Source organism: Eulemur rufifrons, chromosome 4 (genome assembly GCF_041146395.1).
Source record: "Eulemur rufifrons isolate Redbay chromosome 4, OSU_ERuf_1, whole genome shotgun sequence".
Classification (NCBI taxonomy): domain Eukaryota; kingdom Metazoa; phylum Chordata; class Mammalia; order Primates; family Lemuridae; genus Eulemur; species Eulemur rufifrons.
Genome location: NC_090986.1, coordinates 63,885,638 through 63,913,275, shown reverse-complemented (window position 1 = coordinate 63,913,275; position 27,638 = coordinate 63,885,638). Strand labels below are relative to the sequence as shown.

At 44.4% G+C, this 27,638-nt stretch overlaps 1 protein-coding gene across 5 annotated transcripts in view; it reads right to left on the bottom strand.

Moving 5' to 3' along the window:
- The window catches only part of ATP7B (ATPase copper transporting beta), a 65,824-nt gene extending 38,231 nt beyond the window's left edge, over positions 1–27,593 (bottom strand). The window contains exons 1-4 of one of the 5 annotated variants that reach the window (XM_069467693.1): positions 27,311–27,593; positions 26,870–27,008; positions 1,165–1,915; positions 679–831 (exon numbers count right to left, since the gene is read on the bottom strand). In XM_069467693.1, the coding sequence (XP_069323794.1) occupies positions 679–831; positions 1,165–1,915; positions 26,870–26,920 (955 nt within the window). In that variant the 5' untranslated portion in view covers positions 26,921–27,008; positions 27,311–27,593. Of the gene's footprint in view, positions 1–678; positions 1,916–10,112; positions 10,240–13,423; positions 13,459–26,869; positions 27,036–27,310 lie in introns of those variants that run through there. The other 4 variants (XM_069467697.1, XM_069467692.1, XM_069467696.1 and 1 more) reach the window with 4 other exon arrangements.
- Between the last annotated feature and the right edge of the window lie 45 nt (positions 27,594–27,638).

Below are 27,638 nucleotides of genomic sequence, written 5' to 3'. Positions count from 1 at the left end.
TTAGAATTCTCTCCCGCAAAGAAGCCCAAATCCAAGGAGTTACTGGTATTCGGGTGCGCTATGGTTTGAACGTATCCCCCAAATTTCATGTGTTGGAAACACAATCCCCAATGTGGCAGCATGGACAGGTGGGGCCTTTAAGAGGTGACTGGATCATTAGGGCCCTGCCTGGTGAGCGGATTCATTCATTCATGGGTTAATGGATTATTGAGTTACCATGGAGGGGAACTGGTGGCTCTAGGAGAGGAAGAGGCCTGAGAAAACATGTTTGCACACTCAGCCCCTGTCCCCCACCATGGCACACTTCAGAGAGTCCCCACCAGCAGGAAGCCCTCATAAGATGCCACCCCTCAACCTTAGACTTCCCCATAACTGTAAGAAACAAATTCCTTTTCTTTACAAATTACCCAGTTTCAGGTATTCTGTTATAAGCACAGAAACGGATGAATACAAAGTCCCAACTACATGAGAGGCAAAATCTAAACACTGGGAAATTGTATTTCGTCTACCCTGACAAATGTAACATGTGAGGAAAGGTGGCAGGAGTTTGTTAAAGTGTCGGTATGTGAGGCAGTGAGCAGGGCTCACCTATCGCACCATCCAGGAAATATGTTATAAGACACAAAGACAAGAGGAGACGACCCCAGGACATGCTTCGAACACAGAACAACTACATACCAGCAGAAATGACTGAAGCCTCAAATCCCATGTCTTCTATAGCAGCTCTGAGTTCTTCTGAGCTAATTACAGAGGGATCATGAAGAACCGTTCCAGTCCCCTCAGCCAAAGAGACTGATACCTGCTGCACCCCTTCCCGCTGGGAGATCACGCCTTGGATGGACTGGACACAGGACGCACAGGTCATGCCAGCAATGGTGAGCACTGTGGTATTGCACGTGCCCTGCACCTGGTTTCTCTGCGGGGAGCCGGGGGAGTGACAGTTGGAAGACCCAGGATCTGTCTCACTCCCTTCTGCTCCATCAGGAAGAGAAACTTTAAAGTTCCCGGGTGGAAGCGCCTCAATGGCCCTCTGCAAAGACACTGGGCTCGTACGAGAAGGGTCATACTGTATTTGGGCAGTTCTGTTCTCCAGGGACACTTGAATATTTTGAACCCCTGGGAGTTGGCCTATATTTCCTTCAATATTCAAGACGCAAGAATTACAGTGCATTCCATCTATTCTCAGTTGGAGGGTGACCACATGGCTTCCTTGTTGGCCCGAGGTCTCAGAATTACTGAAATTCTGGTTAGCAAAAGCTAAAGGTCTCTTTGGGTTAGTGCTTTGTAACCGCCCAATATCAATTGGTCCCAAGCTTAAGGGAGTCACTTTGTTCTTGATGGCAGCTTCAAATCCCATGTCATTTACATGGTCCCTGAGGTCTTCGGGTTGAATAAGATAAGGCTGATAAGTGATGATGGCCTCTTGGTGGCTGAGCGAGACTTTGACTCTCACTACTCCTTGCAGTTTCCGGATCTTGCCTTCGATGGAGCTGACACAGGACTGGCAGGTCATGCCCTCCACCCGGAGCTTGACCACAGCCTCCTGGGTGGGCAAGGACCTTGAGGGCCAGGAAGCAGCCTTTCCTTCTGCAATGCTGGCTTCAAAGCCCATGTCCCCAATTTGATGGCAAACCTGTCGCAGGCTTATGACTGATGGCACATATTTCACAGTTGCACTGCCTTGTTCCAGGGAAACCTTAATGCTTACCACACCTTTCAAGCTGGAAATCATGCCCTCGATGGATTTTACACATGACTGGCAAGTCATACCCAAAATCCGGATCATGCTGGTGGTCACTGGAGGAGAAGGGCACAGGCCGTCCACAGTACCTTCGAAGCCAACGTTGTCAAAGGCAAAACTCTGCTTCATTGTTGGTTCCCAGTCACGGGCAGGCAAAGAAAGTTTAGACAAGATCTAAAAGGAAAAGATAGAACATTTTTTATCCTTATAACTAAATATTTTCTACAATATTCCAGTTTGCCTGGCACTGAGAAAATAAAAAACAAAGCCACTGGTGTAAAAACATCCCAAGGGTATGAGAACATAAAATACAGAGAAGGAAAGTTAAAGACATCATTTATAAAATGAATGGGCTCAAATGAGTTCCTTTTAGCTCTGACATTCTGTGATTCTGAACCTAGAAGCCAACTGGTTGCTCTCCCTAATGAAACGTCTTTGTCATCCAGCAGATGTGGAGGATTCTGAGGGAGAGAAGGAAAGTCTGATGCAGCTTTATGCACAGAACGTAGCATGGCCAGCCTGCAGCAGAGGCAGACAGCACTGTGGCCAAAGATGGGAAGGCACAGGTGTCACAAGAGAGCTCCCTATCTCTGGCTGATACCTGAAACCTCCCCACAAAACTTAGTCTTTTCAGCTCAGACTTTGGGGGTCCTGCAGAATTGCAAGTCCCAGAATAGGCAACAGCACATTTCTGTATCTCTTTCTAGGGGGATTTGTCTGATCCTCTTAGCAGGGGTTAAATGTGATTAACATTCTTTGGGTGCAGGCTCCAAATGCAGATCTCCCAGGCCCCCAGGATCAGAACCTGCAGGTGGGCCACATGCCTGTGAAAAGAGTCTGTAGGTACACACACTCTCTGGGCAAGGCGAAATGAGCACTGTGGCTGGGCCAAGAGAGGCGAGAGGGAAAATGCTGGAAGTACAGGAGTTAAGTTTAACAAGGAACTTCACAGCTCTGCCTCTGTCACTGTCCTCCGGGGTGTTCAGGAGAGTGATAGTCGTTACCTAAAATTTTAAGTGCATCACCAAATTAAATGGACCTATTTTCTCAATGCACCACAGTACAAGTGTTATTTCCTGATTTCTACAGATGCTGATGTAGCCTCAGCCACTCTATTAATGGGACAAAATCTTCCTTTCACAGGCTCCCAGCCTTCTACTCTCTCAATTAGATATGGTTTTTATACCAGTATTATTATGTGTGCTTCAGAAATTTGGGAACAGGCTCTTATACATGATACATAATAAAAAATCATGTTTCTTTCTACTTGTACACAATCCTGGTTATCCTCAGATGAATCCCAATTACATGGATGGATCATCTCTGTATCCCTACACATAAAATGCAGGTCTTTCTAACTTAGGCTTGTGAGCAGCTTAACAAGATGAAGGTTTAGATAACTTTTAAAATGGAGACTATACATGTTGATTTGTATATCTACAAAGGGAACAGTAAGCCAGTCTGGGATTAATCATTATAAAGAATTATTTTTTAAAATAATCACTGTAGCATTTCCTAAGATAGCAGAGAAAAACGGAATAATTAAGTAATTTGGGGGACAGCAATTCAAGTGTTTATTGAATTCAACAAATACAGTCATGCGTTGCCTTTGATGGTGCTGACGCAGGACTGGCAGGTCATGCCCTCCACCTGGAACTTGACCACAGGCTGGGAAATGAATCATTAAGTGATTTTGTCACTGTGCAAACATCAGAGTGTACTTACACAGACCTACATAGTACAGCCTACTACACACCTAGGCTGCATGGTACAGCCTATCGCTCCTAGGCTACACCCCTGTATGGTGTGTTACTGTACTGAATACTGCAGGCAAATGGAAACACAATGGTAAGTATTTGTGTATCTAAACATAGAAAAGGTACAGTAAAAATATGGCATGAAAGATAAAAAGTGGTACATCTGTATAGGGTACTTACCGTGAATGGAGCTTGCAGGACTGGAAGTTGCTCCATATCCCACCTGCCAATAACAAGCAGGGCTAACACGTAGTTGAGCTGAACCGCCTGGGCCGAGCCCTGACTTCAGCCCTTAGTATTACCTGTCACTTCAGAAGCACTCGCTCTGCTTTCCTCAATTTCTAACTGCAAACACACTGCAGGCAGCCCCACTTACACAGGGAGGCTGGACACAGGCAGAGGTGGCAACGGTTCCTGCACCATCTACATCATCCTCAATACTTGAGAATGAATCAGTGCCTTGCTCAGACTTCTCTAAGAATTCTCTGGATACCACAGTTTCACAGGGGAGGGAGAGTCAGAAAGAATGCCTGACTCAAGAAAGGATGTTAACCAAACCACCCCAGGTATCCAGGTATCCAGGTGTCAGTCTCTAAAAGCCCCACTGAGGAAGAACTGAGGAACAATCAATGTCCCTGTGTTAAATCTCTAGGTATGTATGTATACAGGGGTATAAACTTCTATATTAATACATAAAATTGAGGTTAATATGAGTTATGACATATTGATTTTTTAAATATCTGTATATATTTTCCAATTTTTAAAAACGTAAATTAAAAAAACAAGTGTTACTTTTATAACAAGAAAATAAATGTGCTTTTGCCATTTGTCTAAGGCAAGGAAGAAAATATTTTGTTAAATCACTCTAATTTGGGCAACGTTAATAATTGTGATAAAGATGATCACAATGATGAATTGATGATACATATGTACATTGCTCTATACTCTAAAGAACATTTTCGCATATATTTAGTTAAATATTTGTCTTTCCTACTTGTGAATTTCTTGAGGGTATGTCTGATAGTCTCGGGTATGAATCGCAACCTTGTCTGAGCAAATCCAGGCCTGTTTCCTTTAGGTATAAAATGAAAGTAATAATAACGCCCACCCTACAGTAGCGCAGGGAGGCCTGAGAGCCAAAGGGGACTTAAAAGGTTAACACTGCAAATGTTTGATAATGAACTGAGGACAAACTTAGCCAAACAAGTAGGCTACAGGGCACTTTACATTTCCCCCCTTTTGCTGATAAGGAAAAGGAATCATTAAAAGTTGTGTACATATTCCTCCCAACCCCCAACTCCAACCTGTGCCCTGTCCTTTAACATTGTTTCACAAAGGTCCAGAAAGAACTTCCAATGATAATTAACCTAAATTTTATCTACTTAAAAAACTCAGGCATTCATTCAAACATGTATGAGAGCCTACTATGTGCCTGGGCTGTGCATGCATTAACCAGATCTCTGCCCTCCAGAGGGCAGATTGCACACTTTCTGGGTAATTCTGAACAAAGGGCTCTCCACTGCCTGTTTCCTTCTCTCAACCACAAGGGAAAATGTTAATCTCACTAAGAACCAATATGCAGCATATTGATACTTGCCTTGGAAATAAATATTAACAACAAATAAAATTGACAAACCTCAGTCAATACACACATACATACAAATGTGTTGTTTTCGACATACAACAAAATAAAATTTAGGAATTCACAAATTATGAAACAACGGTAGTAACCTCTTGAAGGAGCACTTCACAGCATTATCTCAGAGGACCCATTTGTAATCTCCTGCCACACAGCTTTACCATCGACCATTTCAGACCAGAGAATTCGTTGCTTTTAACTTATGCTGACTGTAACAACTATTCCATCAGACTTTTATCAATCAACAGCACCTTTCTGCTTCGGAGTCTTCTCTGATAACACTCCATGTTTCGAGGCTCTCCCCAAATGAAGAACTTTTAAATGAGAGGCTCGTCACTATCAAGCAACTGTCAGTAGCTTGGAATATTTTTTTACACTTGAATGAAATAGTCTAATTCAAAACCATAAAGTCTTAATTCCTTTATGTCATTTCCCAGAATTATGAATAAAATCATGATGTAAAAGACCTATGTGAGATACGTGAAATATTATCATTAGTTAGAAGAAATGTCAACACCAATGACATTAAGTTAATTCAGATATTACATGACAGAAGTCAATTGACTCAGGATTATTTTTGTTGATAGACTGCAAATGATTTTCAGATTTGATAAAATAATGCCATTAGTGTTTTATTTTGTCACACAAAAATATAGGCGATAATGGCTAATGAATGTATTGCTTTCTGCCTAGAATTACAGGCATGACCAGCTACACATAAAACAAATATATTCTTTAAAAGACAGGTATAAACCTAATGTTTTCAAGTTAGCACTACTCTATAAATGCATCATGGGAACTTGCTACTTAAAATAATCCTCAGAAGTAGAAATACAAGTATCTGATAAACCTTTTTTAAATTAATAAAATACAAATTTAAACAAGTTATCACTTTTCACTCAATAGGCCAGTAAAAATTTACAAGTTTGATGACATAGTCAACAAGAGTATAAGGAAAAATAGTTCTTAACCACTGTTTATAGAAAGGTAAATTTATACCTTTTTGGAGAACATTCAGGCAATATCTATCAAAATAGTAAATGCTCACTGCCTTTGTCCCAGTAATTCCACTTCTGGGAATTTCATCATATAGATATACAATTAAGTGAGAATGTTCATTGCTACATTTAAATAGCGAAAAACTGGAAACCATCTAAATATTCTTCTATAGAGACTGGTTACATAAAATATAGTCCATCCAATAGAATTCTATGTAATGTTAAAAAAAATAGGTGAATTCACATGCATTGACATGGAAAGACATCCATGATAGGTGCAAGGGAAAAAAATGCAGAACTGTATAAAGTTAGTACCATTTGTCTGAGAGGAAAAAAACTCCACACTTCTATACTTTGTTATTGATGTTTATATCCAGCAGATACCACTTTTAGGAAAAACTAAAGAATCCAATTGTTATGTTCTCTAGAAAAGCAAATAAAATTCTAGTAACAACAGATGATCATTCCATGGCAATAGTCACTTCTACTTCTGTAAGTGACTAGATCACCCCACTTCATCTTTTCCCCTTTATTTTAGAAGGGATATATACCTGTGCCAGCTGAGTCATCTTGATTTCGTCTAGGCAAAATTAAAACCCAACCTAACCACCCCTCACCTAAGACAAAATTCTGTATCTTGCTTTCTAAAAATGGTAAGTCCACACAACCTTAGGGTCATCATCAGTTCAACATGTCCAACGTCTGTCCTCTCTGCTGCAATATAAATTCTCTTCTAGTTCATTCATTTGTTCACTCATTCAACAGTTTGATACTGAGGACTGAGGTCTGCCAGATACAGGATACGATGACAAATAAAACCATCAGCCGAGCGTGGCCAAAGAGGTCAATACGGTCATGTAGTGAGGCTTAGGCAGTTGTTTCTGGAAAGAAAGAGGAATTCTGTACACACTTGGAACAAGTTCCCAGTAACCTCCAACCACTCCCCACCCCCCAATGCAGGTAGAGAGGTAAGGAGGAGCTGGAGAAGGGGGAGTCTCACAGGCAGGCACTATCCACCCTCCTGGGCCTGAAAGGCCGTGGCCCAGGGAGGCAGCCCTGAAGTCTATAGAAGCTTCCATGAGAACACTTAGACCCAGGCAGTGAGGCCCCTGCCTTCTACTCTCTGGTTAGCATGCTCTCCCCAGCAGGGTATGGGGAGATGGTCTCTTCCCTATCCCTCCCCTTTTCATAATGAATTGCCCAGGAATCTCCCCAGGCTTACCCCTGTTCACAACAGCAAAGAAGAGAGATTTTCTAATGGGATGGGGGAGCGTTCTCCAGACTTCCAGTTTTTACTAGTTATGCCTTTAAAAAAAAAAAAAAAAAAAAAAAAGACTTGTTTTCCCTCTGCCTGTCCAAAACATAGAAGAATAAAAAAAACTTACTGCTTTCTCAAAGTCATGATTCCACCCCAAAATGTACAATCTATCTACACTGTATAAGAAATATAAAATATAAGTGAGCAAATCCACTAACCATTAATAGCAATTTTTAAATATCCATAGCTACCTGTGTCTTTTGTGAATAAAGTGCCACCTGAAAGCTAATTTTCCGTTTGCTATAAATTAGCAGCTTTTCAATACTCAGATATTTTCAAAACTGTCTCACTCAGTATATTAAATAAGACTTCCACGTCCCAAAGGAAAAGCAAGGGCTTCTTGTCAGATGGACCTGGAATTAAATCCTTCAGGCAACCTAAGCTCTCAGCCTCTACTTTCTCATCTGTGGAATGAGAACCATGGGGAGTGACATACCTCCTCAGGTTGTTAAAGTAATTGAGTGACAGAGCAAGGTACCTACCACATACCAAGTGCTAAGTGTTAGTAACCAAGGCCCAAAGTTTGATTTATAACTTTAAGTCAACATATTGTTAACAGTGAACAAGGACTCAACTCTAATGGACTATTTTAGTTTGGTTTTCATAATTATAAACGAGCTACAACAAATTTCCCCTATTTGAGGATAATTAATATAAGTTCTAAAAATAATACTAAATTTAACAATGGACTGCAATAAAAAATGATGAGATATATATATATATATATATATAGACATAGAAAATTGTCCACAAAATATGAAGTAAAAAATGCAAGGCAGATAACAGTATGTATAATCTGATCCCATATTTATAAAAAGATACATACATGTATGTACACATAAACATATTTGCATACGTGTCAGGAGAAAATGGTTGCTTTGACTTTCTTCTTTATACTTTTTTATTCCCCTCGCACCATGGTAAATTTGTTTTTTATAATGAGCATGTGCTACTTTTAGAAGCAGAGCTTTAGGAAAAAACAGTTGCAACTGTGCTCAGACAGATTACTGTGTTAACACAGTCCCATCCAGACACTCAGCACACCTAATAGATCTCAGAGTTGGAAAGTCTACTGAAAAGCATAATTTTGACAAAAGTAATACTATTTTGCATTTGTATAATAATCTACAAAGTGAGGCAATGAGGAATGGGAAGTTCGGGGAGTCCAAGACTCACCCTCCCAGGCCCCACCACCTGTAATCAGCAGAGTGTGGATCTGCACTCAGATCTGCCCCCCAGGGCCTCTTCCCCAGCCCTCCTTTCTGAAGAGGATCCTCTAACCAGGTTCAGGCCGCGCCCCTAGTCACAGCAGATTAATGCTGGCCATTAAAAATCACTAGCATATGTCACGTCCCCAAACTTCAGATACAGGTTGGAATTCATAAAGTAATAGTTTGGGCATTTTAAAGACATGTTCTCAAGCTTCCCCCACCACAAATATTTAATATTTCACTATCTTAAATACTCAGCTAAAAAATATAAACATTCACCCTGTATTGCATAAATAGGCAACATATGAAAATCCACATTAAATGCTTCGTCACTCCTTAAGATTCTAAATGATTTAGCACATACTAGTTTAGCTAAGAGATATAAAATTAAAACTGTAACTTCAGAAAGCAGAATAGTTAAAATTCACTGAGCATGGAGTTTGCAGGATTGTATCTATCACCTGGCTCCCGTCCGCCCACCCCCAAATCACACTAACCCCTACTCAGTGTCAAAGCTACCCAAACTGGCAGCCACTGAATAATGACTCTACACTTCCTGTTATTAAATTTGCCTGGAAAGAAGCCTTGAAACTTCTTGGAATTTTCCACAAATTCAGCACACCAAAAAACATTTTTGGTATTTTAAAATAAATACTTCAGAGCATAATTATATCCTTGGTTTAAAAACATGACAGCAAAATGCAGAATCTTTACTCAAAAAGAGTTTCCGTCTTCAATATTCAAGTACTACAGGACTTCAACATATGTAAATCTCACACACAGCACATTTCCTAAAGCTCTTTTCACAAAATTTTCTTTAGTTTTTGGGACTTTTAAAACAATAAACACCAGAAAAATAAGTCTTAGAGGAGGCAAAGTACTTGTAAGAACTTTCCTCTGTATCTAACTAGTAGAATGCCTTCCAAAGTACTTTTTTTTCCATCTATGTCAATGAAAAAGACCCCATGCAGACCACCAGTCCCACTCAGAAATGTTAAGGCACCATTTTACAAAGCGTTACATGGCCCTACTTTTGTGCATGACCTGACCTTTGGATTAACAAAACTCTCATTTGCTTAAGAAAAGCAGCTTCATTATGCAGCAACATTTTCAAAATGTTTATTTAGTTGAAATATGGAGATTAACAAAATATGGTAGTCACTTTAAAAAAATAAAAAGGGGGAAGGGCCCAGTTTTGTCTGACTTGCATTTTGGAAAACGGCTCCACAGCAGCTTACAAAATATCCTAGAACTAGGAAGCCACAAAACCCAAACTTCACCCATGGTGGGATTAATCACCTAGACTGCTGCTCACTGCTACGTTCCTGCTCTCACTTCCCACCCCGACTGCTTCCCAACCCCTCCTACGAGAAACTGGAGAGAAACCTCCATGCTAAACTTGGTCCAAGCCCCCTCTGGCTTTTTAGCCCGCCTGCAATTGCACTGACCTGCTTGGAACTCATTTCCCAGCTTCCGTTCAAAACTCTCTGTGGAAATTCTCCCTCGTCTGAACGGGAAATGCCTTCCTCCTCTGAAAAAACTGGCCTGGTTGAGCGACTGGCCCCAGGGCTCCTCCTAAAGGACCACTGCTTGTGGACAGAGAGCAGAGTCACATGTGGTCACTCGGTTGCCAGGAAGGACTGCTCAGGGCCTGGGGCACCTCGCCCCCAGCTTTCTCCATCACCAAATCCAGTCACACCTTCACTCCCACTAACACAGTTCACCGTCACCAGAATATTGGTTGTATTAGAAGGAAGGGCTTTAAAAGTGCCCTCCTAATTAGCAGGGAGAAGGCACCCGTCTGCTCCGGAGCCCGCCCAGGAGGATGCCGGCAGTCTTCATTTGGCAGCAAGCTTCAGCGACTTGGACAGGCTGCACACCACTGCACCTATTTGCTTCTGTTTATCTACACCCGTCCCACCAGCTGGCACCCTCTCGCTCATCACACTGCATGCAGCACTGTGGATCTTGCACACGGCCCGAGCACACTGTCGCCCAGCACTGCCTGGATACCCGGCCAGTCTGTCCATAAGCCCAGCACGTAATCATTTCCCAGAGTTAAGCACAGTTTCCTTTTGACCATGTGCACTCCTAGAAACCCAGCCTAGAGGCGGGGGAGATATGACACTTCCTTTTATTACCAAACTGCCAGTGTTTTCTTGGAATAACTTCAGCTGCCTCTTCCATAGCTCCAAGGTTGGCAGGGTGCACAACACTTGGTGAGAGAAGTATTCCCCAGGCAACATGACTTGCATTTTCAAGAAGGTGTAAGAAAGTTCCATGTATCCTAAAGCTTTGTTTTCCCTTGGACCAAAGGCTTGACTTCAGTACGAACTGACTGCACAAACTCACTGGCTAACAAGGCTCATCTGTTTTTATATGTGGCACAACAGCGGGGAACCAATACACAATTCAGGCTTCTCAGGCTACCTGCTGTTCCACATGAGGATTAATAGGAGGAGACACACGACAACGTGGTAATCCAGGCAGCCGCCTGCTCTGTCGGGCAGCACTGACTTCCTTCCTACCCCCACCCCACCCCACCCCACCAGCTCCAAGTCCGGAAAGAGGAGACCTCATCCCCCGTGGGAGGAACAGGTCTGCCTGCTAATCCTGCTAATCCTGCCAACACCTCCTGCTACAAATGTATATGCAATGTCCACACTGCAGACTGAACTGGGTTGGTTGGTAAAACAGTCCCACGGTCACTGAGGATTCTGCCTCCTTATGGGTTTCCCACAATGACCCTTCCTCCCCCATTAAAACTGCCATCGCTGTCTCCAAGAACTCCTGACCAAGAGATCTGTTCTATTTGAGGGAAGGTGGCCTCACAGCTGCTCCATTCACCAAAGGTCCTCTGCACCTTCGCTATTCTGCAGCTTCTCATCTTACTCCCTGGGGATTGGAGGACATGTTTGCTTGTGCTTCTAAAGCACTCTCAGGGTAACCAAAAAAACTCCCCCAAAATGCCTTTGTGTTTGCTTATCTTCCAAGTGCTCAGCCAAAAAAAGAATGTGCCTCAATGTCCCAGAAACGCCATTCAAACCAGAAAGGCATATTTTCTGCTAAAGGCCTTGGGGCCTGACTCCCAGCCTCCCTGCCTGAGCCCAGCACCGCCCAGGGCTGAGCACCTGCGTCTGGAGCCAGTGTAGATGACTGAGTATCTCCCCGAAGTCTTGCTTGCTTATCTACGGCTCTCTCTTGCTGACAGGATCTAACAGGATCTCCACGTGCCCTGCTGACCACATTTCATTTATTGGATGTCGTAAGTGGGTTTTCCAGGTAACTGAAGCTTATCTCTTTTAAGCACTAGATTTTTTAAAGATTTCAGCCATTTTGGGTAAAAATCCTCCCCAAATCTGGCATCTATCTTTCTGCTGCCTTTTAAAATATGAGTTATTAAACATATTTTAACTTTTCCTTGATGACATGAGATTATAAACATAAAAGCTTCTTCTGTACTGTGGCTATGAATGGCAAACAAGGAAAGTATGTTGGGAACCTATGTCCTCAGGGCTTTTGAACAGCCATGAACCGTGGGAAATTTAAATACTCTACCATCCAAACCACGTCTCCTAGATGGGTCAGGCCCAGAACACAACCAGAAAAAGGGGCTGGGGCCAGGTCTGAAAGGGCAGGAAGTCTAGACTTGGTCCTGTGGATGCATGGTGCAGAGCCACGGGAGTGCTAAAGCAGAGGAACTGCAGAATCTCTATTTGTGATCTGAAGTGCAGTTTGGGCAGGAATGAGAATGGAGACTGAAAGGAGGCAGGGATTACAAGGGGCAGGGAAAATTAATAGTAGAGCAGGATTAAATACACCATCTGGCTCAGTGATCAATGGATCACAAGAGGTGACACAAAGAGAGGACCTGAGGATGACAATGCCATTTCTAGTTTGGCAGATTGGGTACATGGTGACATGTAAGCCAAGATGAGAAGAAACAGTGGGAAGAAAGCAAGTCTGGGGTGAAAACAGTGGATCTTCCCCGTTCCCGTAGAATCTAAGGGACCTGTGGAACAACCTAGGCATGAGCCACTTTCCCAGGCTAGAGAATTAAGTCCAAATTCCTCTTTCTGGCACCTTCCCCTCTCCTCACTCTTGACCCCTAGGTCCCTGCCCCCCCGCCCCCCATCTAATCCTCCTTATCCTTTAAGTCCTGCCTCTCCGTGGAGCTGCTGACAGCCTCCCTGGCGGCAGGGCTCTCTCCCTTATCTGAATTTCAACATCACTAACTCCAACACCACTTGCAAGCTGGCAGGCACTCAGCCTTTATCACTACTGGAGGACAAGCCTTCTCTGTCCACTGAGGCTGCAATCAGATCAGCTCATACTTACTACCGCTGTCTAGCATGTGCTCACTCCGGGAAGCACAGTAAGCCCCTGGAACACAAGGATCTTACATTTTAGCTGCCTCAGACCTAATACGGTGATGGATATCTGACATTAAATAAGTATATTTAAATAAGTGGTTAAGTACTTACATGTTTAAATTTTAATAAACATATTTAACTATATTTAAATAAGTTTATTCAAATAAATGGATTGAACTATATACAGATCAGAATGTGTTTTCTACCTAGAATTTAATGGTGCTTTTTTACCCCCTTATCACAATACAAGGGTGAACTCTGTTGGTCTCTCACACAGTCCTTCCAGAGTGACAGGTCTTCAAGGGTCTCCGGGCACTAAATTATTCTGCCTTCCACATGTGCACATGACACCAGCCATTTTCCAGAAAAAAATTCATCTTGTTTACCTCCTAGTCACCTTCTCAGTCTTTGTGGATCTTTTCTGTATAAAAATAAAAATCTCCTTGGTGTCCTAAACAATCCTGTTGCAACCTGAGAAGCCTGGGCCCAAAGGCAGATGGGCAGCTCATGTTTCCATGAACCTCCAGGACAAAGGACCCTATTTGGAGGAGGGACGTCTGGTTAAAATATTTCAGCACTCACAAAGACTACCTGCTCAATGGGTGGGGCTCACACTGGGCGGGGCTTCCCAGAAACACCCTGGGCCAGCACTCCCGAGATGGGCAGAGGAGTCCTGGATCTTGTGATAGGACAGGATGGCAAAATCCGACACTAAGCTGCATACTGGGAAGCAGCAGCCCGGAAGGTTCCCATACTGAGAACGAGAGCATTGCAAACAGCACGTCCACCAACAGTCAGCCTTCCACCAGCCCATCCTTCACCACAGAGGCAAGTGGGAACAAAATGGGTATCATTTAGAGCCTGAGAGCCAATTATTTAAGTGTATGCACAACAGAAGACACATACTGCCCTCAGAAGTTTATTAGCAAGTCAGGAGAGAACAGCCGAAGGCAATATTAAAGTACTAAAGTACGGAAAAATCATTCAAACATTAGGTGCTAGGGGTGGGGGAGGGAAGGATCAGTGGACTTGGAGAGCTGCTGGGCTTCTCCTCCCACCACCAGTGGCTGGTGATTTCCAGACTGAAACAGCTAGTTCTACAGCACTTTTACACAAGCTTATCAACATAACGGGAGACAGAAACAAACAAACACGATACTTATGCAAGCTCACTGGAAGGAGAGCTCTTAATTAAAATTGCACTTGGCTGAACAATCTTAAGGGAAAAAAATTACAACAATTCTAAATTACAAAGAGAGTGAATGGGGCCAAAAAGAGAAACACAGAGATTATCAAAAGTAAAAACCAATGTTTCAATTTCACCACTCATAACGTGCACCTTCAACTCCCTTGGCTGTCCTCATCATCGTGCTGGCGCCTACCTGCAAAACTCCAACACTGGTTACTCTAAGTTCCAATCGGTTCCACACCTGTCTCCTTGCAGCTGAACAAGGATGAGATCGAACACATGTCCAGGGTGGCTGGTTGCACTCTGATTCAGCTCCACTAACCTGGAGAGGACCCTTGGTGCCACTGGCAATCCAACTACATCCCCCAAGCCTCCCCCCCTTCACTGCCCTAGAAGATGATCCTACGCCTCCATCCCTGCTCCTCAGAACTCCACTCCCCATCCCCATCCTCACTCTCAGCCAATGACCTTCTCATTGCCCAGGGTGACCTGGACTTGTCCCCAAGGTCAGCCTCCAGGTTACCCCACCCTCCTGGTTTTCCTCCTACCCTCCCTGCCAACAAGTCCTGTTCAGAGTCCTTCACCAGAGCCTCCTAGTCCCCAAACCTCCAAGTGCTGGAGGGCCCCCAGCTCAGGACTTGGATCTCTTCTCCATCTGTACTCATTCCTTGATGATCTCATCCAGTGCAATAGAAATGTCACCTTTCTTAGTCTGTTGGGGCTGCTATAACAAAATATCTTGGACTGAGTAATTTATAAACAACAGAAACTTATTGCCCACGGTTCTGGAGGCTAAGAAATCCAAGAGCAAGGCTCCAGCAGATTTGGTGTCTGGTGAGGGACGCTCTCTGCTTCATAGATGGAGCCTTGCTGCGTCCTCACATGGAAGAAGAGCAAACCCTGTTTTATAAAGAGCACTAATCCATCCCATTAATGATGCAAGAGCCCTCATGACCTAATCACCTCCTAAAATCCCCACGACTTAATACCATCATTTGGGGGGTTAGGTTTGAACATATGACTTTTGGTGGGGGACACATATAATCAGACCATAGTACTATGTATAGCCAACGACTCCTAAACTGTACACTTACGGACTCAAACGCTTCATCACCATCTTCCTCGGAAGTTTAATATGCATCCCAACTTGTCTACAACTGAGCTGCCAATGTGCTGCCCCTCCCCTGCTTCCTCCCACAGTCTTCTCCTTCTGAGTTAAGCAACTCCTTCCTTCTACCTGCTTAGGGGGAAAATTTTGGATTCCTCCTTGATAAGAATCGCCACCTTCTTTCAAGCCCACATATTCAGCAAATCCTGTCAGTTCCACCTTCAAAATACATCCACCATCCAACCATTCCTCAGCACATCCACTACAATCCTGGTCCAAGCCAACAGCACACCTCGCCTGCGTTACTTTAACACATTAACTGCCATGTGAATTGTATTTAACTCATGCTAGTTTTGAGCCCGGAGCCCATCAAGCATAGGTAACTCACACATCTCTTTACCTTGGGAGCCACGTGGTGCACAGGCAACTCACGCTGCCAGGCTGCAGCATACATGTTATGTGATGGGTTGCCCCCTGCGCAAAACCACAGAAAACAATAAAAAGTAACAAATGTTTCATTAAACTGGAAAGGATCATTTTGTTTTCGAAGTTTTTATTCTATCTTTGTAACAAAAGGCCATGGCCCCAAAGAAAAACAATTTTTTTTCTAGTGTGGCAGTCAATGGGTTAAAAATCTCCTAAGTGGCCGGGCGCGGTGGCTCACGCCTGTAATCCTAGCACTCTGGGAGGCCGAGGTGGGCGGATCGTTGAGCTCAGGAGTTCGAGACCAGCCTGAGCAAGAGCGAGACCCCATCTCTACTAAAAATAGAAAGAAATTATATGGACAGCTAAAAATATATATAGAAAAAATTAGCCGGGCATGGTGGCGCATGCCTGTAGTCCCAGCTACTCGGGAGGCTGAGGCAGGAGGATCGCTTGAGCTCAGGAGTTTGAGGTTGCTGTGAGCTAGGCTGACGCCACGGCACTCACTCTAGCCTGGGCAACAGAGTGAGACTCTGTCTCAAAAAAAAAAAAAAAAAAAAAAAAAAAAATCTCCTAAGTGACCTCCTAGCTTCTGCTCTTACCTCCTAAAAGCCAGAAGAATCCCTTTAAGGGGAAGTCTGAAGATGCCATTCCTCTGAAAAGCCTCCAGGGGGTTCCCACGTACTTAAAACCTAAAATCCTCACAATGACCTGTAAGACCTTATGTGGTCTGCCCCCTCCCGTTACATTCCAATCCATCCTCACACTCCCTGGCTCCCTCTGCTAAACCATTCCCATCTTGCTGTTCCTGAAATAAACAAGGCATACTACCACCTCAGGGACACGGTTTAAGCTGTTCCCTCAGCTTAAACTTACCTGCCCCCAGTGCCCCATGTCCAGGTGGCTCACTTCCTCACCTCCAGGCCACTGCTCAAATGTCAGCTTCTCAGTGACTTCCCCCAAATTACCCTACTTAAATTTCAAACACTCCCAGCTCCCTATCATCCTCTCCTATTTTTCTCCAGAGTACTCAAGAACCACAAGATATAATAATATATATTTTACATATGTGTTTAATAACTATCTCCCCAGCTAGGATATAAGTTCCAGAAGCTCAGGAATGCTTCATCTATTTGTTTAGTCACTGCTGTATTCCCAGGACTAAACCAGTGCTTTCCTGATACTTAAAGTTTCTCAATAAATATTTGTTGAATGAATGAATGAATGACAGAGCATGCCGAAAAACAACTTACATACTGGCCTGCTGTAAAACAGATGGCTAAACTTTCAGACAAATACTCAACATTCAAATAGATGGCGCCCCATGCAAAGCTGGTCCCTCCTCCTTCAATTACTCATTCCTTTACTCCTCCAAGCCAGGGATCTAAGCTCAAATAAAGGCATACCTCCGAGATATTGTGGGTTTGGTTCCAGATCATAATGAAGCAAGTCATAGGAATTTTTTGGTTTCCCAGTGCACATAAAAGTTATGTTTACACTATAGTCTATTAAGTATGCAATAACATTGTGTCTAAAAAAAAAACCAATGTGCATACATTAATTAAAAAATACTTTAGGATGGGTGTGGTGGCTCACACCTGTAACCCTAGCACTTTGGGAGGTCAAGGGGGGAGGACTGCTTGGGGCCAGGAGTTGAATACCAACCAGAGCAAGTGCAAGACCCCCTCTCTACAAAAAAAGAAAAATTAGCCAGGTGCGGTGGCATGCATGTGTAGTCCCAGCTACTCGGGAGGCTGAGGCAAGAGGATCCCTGAGCCCAGGCGTTTAAAGGTTGCAGTGAGCTATAATGACGCCACTGCACTCTAGCCTGGGTGAGACCCTGTCTCAAAAAACAAAAAACAAAAAACAAACTTTACTGCTAAAAAATGGTAATGATCATCTGAGTCTTTAGTGGGTCATAATCTTTTTGCTGGTGGAGGGTCGTACCTCAATGTTGAAGGCCTTGTTCTGGATTAGGCTTTGGCTTAAAAGAATGTTAAAGCTGGTTCAAACTTCTATCCAAACCAATCAAACTTTCTCTATATCGGCAATAAGGCTGTTTTGCTTTCTTATCATCTGTGTGCTCACTGGAGTAGCACTTAATTTCCTTCAAGAACTTTTCCTTTGCGCTCACAACTTGGCTGTTTGGCACAAGAGGCCTAGCTTTCAGCCTATCTCGGCTTTTTGGCAGGCCTTCCACACTAGGCTTAATCATTTCTAGCTTTTGATTTAATGGGAGTGGACTCTTCCTTTCACTTGAACACTTAGAAGCCATTGTAGGATTATTAATTGGCTGATTTCCATATTGTTGCATCTCAGGGAACAAGGAGGCCTGAGGAGAGGGAGACAGGCAGAGAACAGCCAATTGGTGGAGCAGTCAGAACACATATAACACTTATTGATTAAGTTCACCGTCTTATATGGGCAAGGTTTGTGGGTTACAAAACAATTACAGTAGTAACATCAAAGATCACTGATCGCAGGTCACCATAACAGATATAATAATAATAAATTTGAAATATTTCGGGAATTACCAAAACGTGACACAGGGTCATGAAATGAGTACATGCTATAGCAAAAATGGCGCCAACAGACTTGCTCAACACAGGGCTACCACAAACCTTCAATCTGTAAAAAATGCAGTACCTGAAAAGGGCGATAAAGCAAAGGAATGCCTGTGCTTTCAGGAGCAGGCAGTGACCTGAAAGAGTAGAACAGCCTGGGTGGGGGGTTGTGGCCACATGAAGAGCTCATGCCCTACCTGGAAGAGGAAGCTGTTCCTGAACTCCAACCAACTGCTGTCAAAAGGCCTCGTGTCACCATAGCTTCTAAGAGGAGGTAGATAGATGGAGTTTTATACAGTATAATCTTGTAATTTTAAAATGTTGAAAATCTTCCTTTCCTTGTTGTGGCTGTGTGCAACATGAAATAGATGGCTGGAGCCCTGACGGCCGTCTCAGGCCATGAGATTTCAGAAAGATGGAGTTGCACCCTAGCTTGTGTTTAAAAATAATTAACTGGGAGACCATTAGGCTGAGACAGCCCAGAGCCTCAGGTTCCTATGTAAGCAAACACAAATTCAACTCAGTGTAAACAGTAAAATGAAACTTAAGCTTAAGCAATCAGAAACCACCAACTAATCTCTAACTAAAGACTTCATCAATCAGAAACCACCAACTAACCTCTACATATGGTTTTTTCCACTTGAACCAATCAAATATTTTCTTTGTTTTATTTCCCTGAACATTTCATAAGCTTTCCCCTCACACCCCCTGATGAAGCCCTGAACTGTGCACCCATCTGGTGCGGCCCAATTCACGACTCTACTGGGCACTGCAGTAGCAGGGGCTCTCTGTGGTGGCCCTGCCCCCCGGAGAATTTTTCTGCCTGGGCCTATGGCTCTCCAAGATATCCTTTGAACTCTAGGTAGAGGTAGCTATACCTCCACAGCTCTTGCACTCTGCACAGCCACAGAGTTAGCACCACATGGACGTCTCCAAGGTTTAAAGCCTGTGCCTTCCACAGCAGTGGCCCACGCCACATCTGAGCTACAGCGGGGTGCCCAAGAAGCACTGCACTGGATTGCAGGGAGCAGAGACTTAAGGTGGCGCTGGGCTGTGAGCCCCACTGGCACCTTGGGCCACTCCCTTGAAACTGTTCTGCCCCCAAGGCCCAGGCAGTCTGGGCCAGTGGTAGCTCCCCTCTCCCCTGACCACCACCAAGATCTCCCAGATGCCTTCAGGGTCATTCTTCCAAACAGCCTTTTTGTTTTTACAACCTGGCCAGGTGGAGCATTTTCCAAATCTTTTAAGTTATGCTTCCCTTTTGATTATAATTTCCATCTTTAATTCATTCTACCTTCTCATATTTTATTACAAGCAATCAAGAGAAGCCATGCAGCACCCTGCACACTTTGGTTGGAGCTGTCTTCCACCAAATATCCTAGTTCGTTGCTCTGAAATTCTGCCTTCTGCAAAACATTAGGACACGGACACAATTCACCCAAGTTCTTTGCCACTTTATAACAAGGATGGCCTTTCCTCTAGTTTCCAGTAAAGTATTTCTCATTTCTGTCTAAGACCTCATCAGAATGATCTTTACTGTCCATATTTCTATCACCATTGTGATCATGATCACTTAAGCAATTTCCAAGAAGATTCAGGCTCTGTCTACAGCTCTCCTCTTCTTCTGAGCCTTCATCAGAATCACCCTTAGCACGTCATTCATAACCATCTAGGCTTTTCCTAGTACTCCACACTCTTCTAGCCTCTACCCTTTCTCCAGTTCCAGAGCTACTTCCACATTTTCAGGTACTTGTTATAGCAACACCTCAATTTCGCAGAACCAATTTCTTAGTCCATTTGCACGGCTATAACAAAAATACCACAGACCAGGTAATTTATAAACAATGGCATTTTATTTCTCAGTTCTGGAGGCTGGGAAATACACAATCAAGGTGCTGGCAGGCCAGGCAGTCTCTGGTAAGGGCTACTCTCTGCTTTACGGTGCAGTCTTGTTGCCACAGCACCAAAGGGGAGGAACACTGTGTCCTCACATGGTGGAAGGGACAAAAAGGGGCAAACTCTCTCCATCAAGCCCTTTCATAAGGACACCTAATCCCATTCATGAGGGCCATATCTCTTAATACAGTTGCCTTAGGAATCTAAATTTTAGAGGAACAAAAACATTCAAAATATGGCAGAAGCCATTAAAATAAGGGTTGGGGAGGATATGCCCTTGGCATTCATGGAAACCTAAACAAGAGAGGATTCAGGACAGTGGTGAAAGCAACACCAGAGGACACTGAGCAAAGCACTGATAAACTGTCCTTGTGCACCAAGAGACACAAATAAGAATGTTCATGGCAGAGCTGCTGCTTGTAACTGCAAAAACCACAAACCACCCAATATGCTCCAAGGAGACAGGATAAAGCGTGCTATGTAGCCACAATGGCATATAACACAGCAATGAATCTTAGAAACGTAAGATTCAAGTGAGAAAAGCTAGTCCTTTAAGACTAAACACACTACAATATAATTTTTATAAAGCTCACAAACAAGCAAAACTAAATAATGTATTGCTTAAGGATTCATATATATGTGGAAAACTTTACAAAAATAAAAAATAAAAACCTGGCTTACAACAAACACAAAACCGAGGATGGTTGTTACCTCTGTAGTGGGCACTTCTATGGGTCACGCAAAAAGATGCCGAAGGAGCAGCTGGTGGATGCCATGGCACTGGTAATGATCTTGTTCTTGGGTCAGGTAGGGATTCCCAGGTGTCCTCTATGTCTGTGGTCCCCAACCCCAACCCACCCCCCATTACCAGCTGCAGAGTGGCCTGTTTGGAACCAGGCCACACCGCAGCCTCTGCCTCCTCCCTCCTACTCCCACCCCCATCATGGAAAAATTGTCTTCCATGAAACCGGTCCCTGGTGCCAAAAAGGCTGGGGACTGCTGCTTTATATAATTATGCTTTATAATAATATATACATACACACACACACACACACACACATATATCTTTCATAGCCAATAAACTGATAAAATAACAAAGGAAAAACCTTAAAATGAATGGAGGAATAGAAACAAATAAGTGAAGACTATTCTTTCTAGAAAATGAGGAAGAGAGGGAGGAGAGAAATAGTATAAACCCTAGTGGGAGACACAGGTAATGAGAGAGATTTTAGAATGAAAGCAAACTGGATGGCTTCACAGGCAGAAGGGGAGAAGCCTGCAGAGAAAGGGAAAGACTGCAGGTGAAGAGAAGACATGACCAATAAAAGCTCCAGAGCAAGTAGAGAGGAAGGGGACAAAGACACTGGTAATGGGGATGACCCTGAAAAGAAGGCAGGCCCATCCTCTGATTCTAGAGATAAGGAGATAAAAACAGGTCTTAGGCCAGGTGGAGGCCCATACCTGTAATCCCAGGACTTTGGAAGGCCCCGGCAGGAGGACTGCTTGAGGCCAGGAGTTTGAGACCAGCCTGGGCAATACAGGCAGACCCCACCTCTCCAAAAAGTTTTTTAAATAAGAAAATAACCAGGTTGTAGGTCTAAGTAAAATTTGGAGAGAAGGTGGGTAGAGCTAGGCAGAAAGCTGACAAAAAGCAGACCCAATGGCGTCAATTTCCTTGAGGCAAGGAGTCAGAGCACCTGCTGAGAATAAGGGACAGCAGAGACTGAGCAGAGGGCCTGCAAGTAGTGAAGGCTTGCAAGAATCACAGGAAGTTGACAAAGAACAAGTAAAAGGCATTTGAAGGCACAACTGAGATTAAAAACTAGAAATTGCTGGCAGCACCAACCACACGCTTACCTGATTTTCTGGTTCCAACAAAACTGATATGTTCTAAAATGACAGATTTCACAATTCCTGGTGTTTTAAAAGTCAAATTTGCTATGTTAGTTACATCACAATAAGTCACTCCTTGCTTTGCCCTCTATTTCATTTACCTTTGATCTGCTCAGATTTTCTCTTTTAACTTAGTCTTAAAAAAAAAAAGTCTGAACCAAAAAAAAAGCCACAGACATTTCAGAATTTCACTTGGCAATGATTCCAATTTTCTCCTCCACATAAAAATAAGGCTGAAGTGGATACCTCCTTGATACCCACGCTGTGGCATCAGTGAGTAGTGACCACGTCACTGGGCAGTCTCCATCCTTCCCATTCAGAGGAAAATGTGTGTCCAGTAAAGAAGCATTTAAAATCCAGCTCTCGAACTCCCTTAGCTTATCACCCAGCTACACAGGCACCAGCTGCACTTTGTGTTTCTGCTGTTAGGACTACTACTGGCCTCTGACAGTTGAATCTGGACAGCTTAGTTTCTCTACTGAGAAGACAATTCCACCACAAATCAGGATAGAACAGTCAACTTCCAGTTCTTTTTCAGTCTTTTCAGCCACCCTCTGTCGGGATGGAGATGACCATTTTCAACAGCCTCCAGCTGGTCTCCCAGCAGCTCCCTGCCCAGTCCGCCCTTCTCCTGGCAGGAGTGCCTCAGGCAGTTTTCCTACACTCACGGTCTCCAGCCCCTGGGGTAAAGTCCAAACTCCTAGCCTGATAAACAGGGTCTTCCACAATCACTCTTCCAGGCTTGCCAACCCCCTCACAGCCCCCTAAATGCACCTGTCCATTTCCAGTCCTCTGGACCTTTGCACATGCTGGTCTCTGCCTCTAACGCCTTTCTCTCTGCACTACTATGTGTGCCCAGCCTTGGCTCTTCCTGCAAGACCCACGAGAGCACCACCTCCTCTTAATTTCCTTTTTGTGCCCCTTCCGCCCAGGAGGGGCAGATCATTCTTGCCTATGGGTGCTGTGTTGTGTGGACACCTCTGGCCCAGCACCTTTCAAGCACAGGGCTCACCTCTCTTCATCTTTGCATCCCCCTGTTTGGCCCAATACCAGGCAAACAGAAAGTGCTCCATGTTTGTGGACTGAAGGTCAAATGACCCAGGTCACCTGGTCACTACTGCCCCACAGAGAGGCCTCTGAAGAGAAAACAAAGTAAGGAAATCACAGTCTGATTCATTCATTCAAGGACAACTGCAATGCATCTATTATATCCTGTGGAAAATATTTTTTCAGCAGTACAAACCTGGTCCCCACATTCAAGAAGCACAGAGTTGCAAATAAAAGCTATATTCACTAGTTTAAATAATCATCCCAGGTGGTATAACCAACTGTCAAGTAAGTTTGGAAAATAATACGTACCTGAGAAAGTCAGACAGGACTGGCTAGGACTCAATTCTAGATCTGCCACTTGTCAGCAAGGTAACTTGGACAAGTTACTTAACTTCTCTCTGCCTCAGTTTCCCCATATATAAAGTGATGATAAACTCTGGTGTCATGTTCTACCAATCCACCCTCCCTCCCTCTGCTCTGGCCACTCTGGCTTGGCTTTCTTATTGTTCCTCAAACACTAAAGTCACTCCTTCTCTACTGTTTCTACTCATGATGCTTCTGACATCAAACATGTAGGGTTTTTCTTCACACCACCCAATTCTCCACTCTCCACCAACTGGGTGCCCTATAATTCAATTCAATTCTGACCCTGATTACTCAAAGTTAGCACAGATCCACAGGGTCCCGGCTCAGTCCCACAGAACCGCTCGCTCTCCAGACACCAGTTGCCAAGTCTGGCCCACCCCTCCTTCGGACTAACTGGCTATAAAGTCAGGGGGTTCCTACAACCCCCTCCTCAGGTTAGACAATTTGCTAGAGCAGCTCACAGAAGTCAGAAAAGCGCTTTATTTACCACCATCAGTTTATTATAAAGGATACAACTAAGGAAAGGCCAAATGGAAGAAACAGAGCAAGGGATGGGGAGGGGGGGTTGAAGAAGCTTCCACACCCTCTCTGGACATGCCACCCACCCCCCAGCAACTCAATGTGTTCGCCCACCCAGAAGCTCTCCAAACCCCTTCTCCAAACCCATCATGTAGGGATTTTATGGAGGTTCCATTCTGCAGGCACACTTGATTAAATCACTGGCCATTGGTGATTAGCTCCAACTAACTCCAGCTCCTATCACCTGCCCAGAGGTTGCGGGATGGGGCTAAAGTTCTAATCCTCAATCACATGGTTGGTTTCTCTGGCAACCAGCCCCGATCTGGAAGCTATCTAGAGGCCCATCAAGAGCCAGCCTCATTAGCAGAAACTGAGGTAAGGGGAAAGGAGCTTGTTATGAATAACAAAAGATGCTCCCATCATTATGACTTAGGAAATTCCACGGGTTTTAGAAGCTATGTCAGGAACCTGGGACAAAGACTAAACAGGTATTTATTATCACACTTCAGCCTTAGGACTTTTAACCACTTTCTGCTTCTTCAACTTAGAACATGTCCCTGAAATCTGAGTTATTCAGGTCTCTACTCAAATCTTACCCTCCCAGAGAAATCATTCCCTGACCACCTACTTAAAACAGCATCTTGTTCCCCACCCCTGTCATTCCTTAGCTTCTCATCCTGCTTTATTTTCTCCCTAGCACTTACCAGTACCTGAAATAACACTATAGAAGAAAACCAAAATATTTCACCCTCATATATACTTCTTTGACATATTTTGAGATGGCTGTTCAGAAGGCCTGGAGACAGAAGTAGTCCTACAAAGCTGTCTTTCGTGGGGAGACATTTGCATCTGTAGAGAATCTGCGTTGATACAGCCAGGCTTTCTCAGAGGCCTCCTTTTGTCTGGGTCTAGGAAAGATTAACTGAGAGTCTGACAGTTTAAGATCTGAAAGAAATATTTAATCTCTCTCAGGAGGGCCACCTGTGAGGTTTCATCTAGATAATGAGACCACCTTTGCTAGCCAGGCCACCCTTTCTCTCCCTCCCATAACCTGATTTACCACCATAACCTGGTTTTGGTCATGCCTCAAGCCCCCATTCTTTCTGTAACCTCAAGATGGTATAAAAGTGGCAACCACTTTGCCTTTCTTTTAGATCCTATTTTGTAAGACTCCCTTGGCACATTAATAAATTTATATGCCTTCTCTCCCATTAGCCTACCTTATATCAGGTGATTTTTCAATGAACCTTCAGAGCATGAAGGGGAAGTTTTCCCTTGGCCCCTATCCTACTTACTTGTTTACCCTTTTTCCTGTATTTCCCATTAGGATGTAAATTCCTGAGGGCAGGGTCTTGGTTTTACCTAGAGCCCCAGTGCCTGGCACACAGCACTCAAAAAAAATATTTGTTGAATAAATGGTAATAACAAGATATAACACCTACAACAAAGGGTGTTGTGATTAAATGAGAGAGATACAAAATCCTTAATACAATGCCTAGCACAAAGTAAGCTCAATAATGTTGGCCAATGCTATCATCAAAGGAACCCAGAAGAAAGCGAGGTTAACACGGGCAGGGGCAGTTACAGGTTTCAAGGAGGAGGCAGGTCTTGAGCTTGATCTGGAAGGATAAGGATTTTTTTCTTTAGCTGGGGACACTGCAGGGAGTTGAAAGTGTCTCCTCCACACTAGCCACGCCTTCCAGACTAGTGCTCTCTTCACAACCCTATGGAATGCAGAGTCATCATCACACTGCAAGAATCCTCTACTCACCAGCCTCTCTCTGCCCCTCCATTAATCCACTTATCTTTCTTTTCTATACCACCAGAGCCAAGAGGAATCTCACTACTAACGGGCACTCAAGGTCGTTGAATTAATTTCAAAAATCTGTGGAAAAGGAATAGCCTACCCTTCTGTGAAGCCTAGGTGGACACCAAGGCCCAGGTGTCTACCCTGAAGAAATACTGAAGTGTCAGCATTAAAAATCATGTACAAGCATGTCCACCTGTGAGAGAGACAAAAACAAGCAGCAACCAGAATGTCCACCCACAGAGAAATAAACTATGTTGCATCCATACTGTGTAGAGGTTAGACTAAGACACGCACTTCGTGAAACAATCTCTAAAAGATATTGTTAAATTGAAAAAAAGTTGGAGAATACACCCCATGTTATCTGATTTAGGTAAAATGAAAATTTTAAAACCACACACAAACAAAACCTAAAGATTTCTGAGTATGTGTACATATTTACATAGATAGACATGTATCTTGTTAACCACTGTAACAACGCTTCAACACTGTGCCTGAAACACAGTTAAGTTCTCGTTAAATACTAGCTGAATGAAGGCATATGTACAAGAATACAAAACGTCTAGAAAATATATCTGCTTTTCATGCTAAGTATTTCTATCATCTCTGCATTTTAAGTGGCCACATTAACGTATTATTTGTATAATTAAAATGAATTAAAAATACTTACTTAAAAAAAAAAAAGTTCCAGGACCTAAATATACCATAAAGGGGTCCAGGCACCAGACTCTGAATAACTTCCCCAAGTAACTACTTTTGTTGTTTTGCGCAGTTAGGGCTCTAACACACAACTCGACGCCCACTTTACCTCTCCAGCATCAGACCCCTTAACGGCAAGAAGATGAATAAAAAAGTGCTGGGTTTTCAATTGTTCCTGAACACCAGTTCACAGCACGTCCTTTCTAAAAGGTGCTTTTCTCCCAAACCGCGACTCCCTGGAGCCGGGGCTCTCGCTCTCGGCCTTCCCTGCGCAGCGCCGGGAGCCGAGTAAGGACCGAATGTGGGAAGGAAACTTACTTTCCGGCTGGCCCCTTCTCTCGCTGTAATCTGTCTCTCCTGCTCAGGCATCGTCCCCCGCAGACACCAGATTCTTCTGCGATCCGGCCGACAGCCCAAAGGTCACTTGGGTAGCGGAGGAGAAGCGCGGTGTTAAAACCTAGGGAGAGCAGGAGAAAGGGGTGTGGGGGCATCTGTGCGGCTCGGCTCAGATCCAAGGAGGGCTCCGGGAACCCGCCCCTTCGTTAGGTCTAGGGAATCCGCAGCCGCCCCCCAGCGAGTGATTCAAAGTTGCGCGCCGCCGTGCCCCTGACTTCGGGGGCGCGGGGATGAGAGCGCGGGCCTCGGAGCGGGGGCCTGGCGGTGCCCGCGCAGAAGGTGCTGCCGGACCGGTGCCTCAGTGTCCCCAGCAGAGCCGGCACCGCAGATCGGGGACCGTCCTCCCTCCGCGGTCTCCGTTACCTCGGGCTGGTGCGCTTGCGAGTCGGTCCTCGGATCTCAGGCGTGTGCTGGTGAGGCAGGGAGGGCGAGCAAGCGGTGCCGACCCGGGCCGGAGCTGGAGCGCCCAGGGCTCGCCCACCGTCTGGGGGCAACGTGTGCTGTGGCACTGCGTCGGGTCTGCTCCGCGCAGCCACCCCTCGGGCTCTGCGCCAGGATGCAGGGCGCCGCGGGTCCCAAGCGCAGCGACCGCGGCGAGAGTGAACTCCGCACGGGGAAAATCGACCCGTAATGCGCAAGGGCCAGCCATTGGCCTTCAACTGGCGGCGGACCGCGCGCCGGGGGCGGGGGC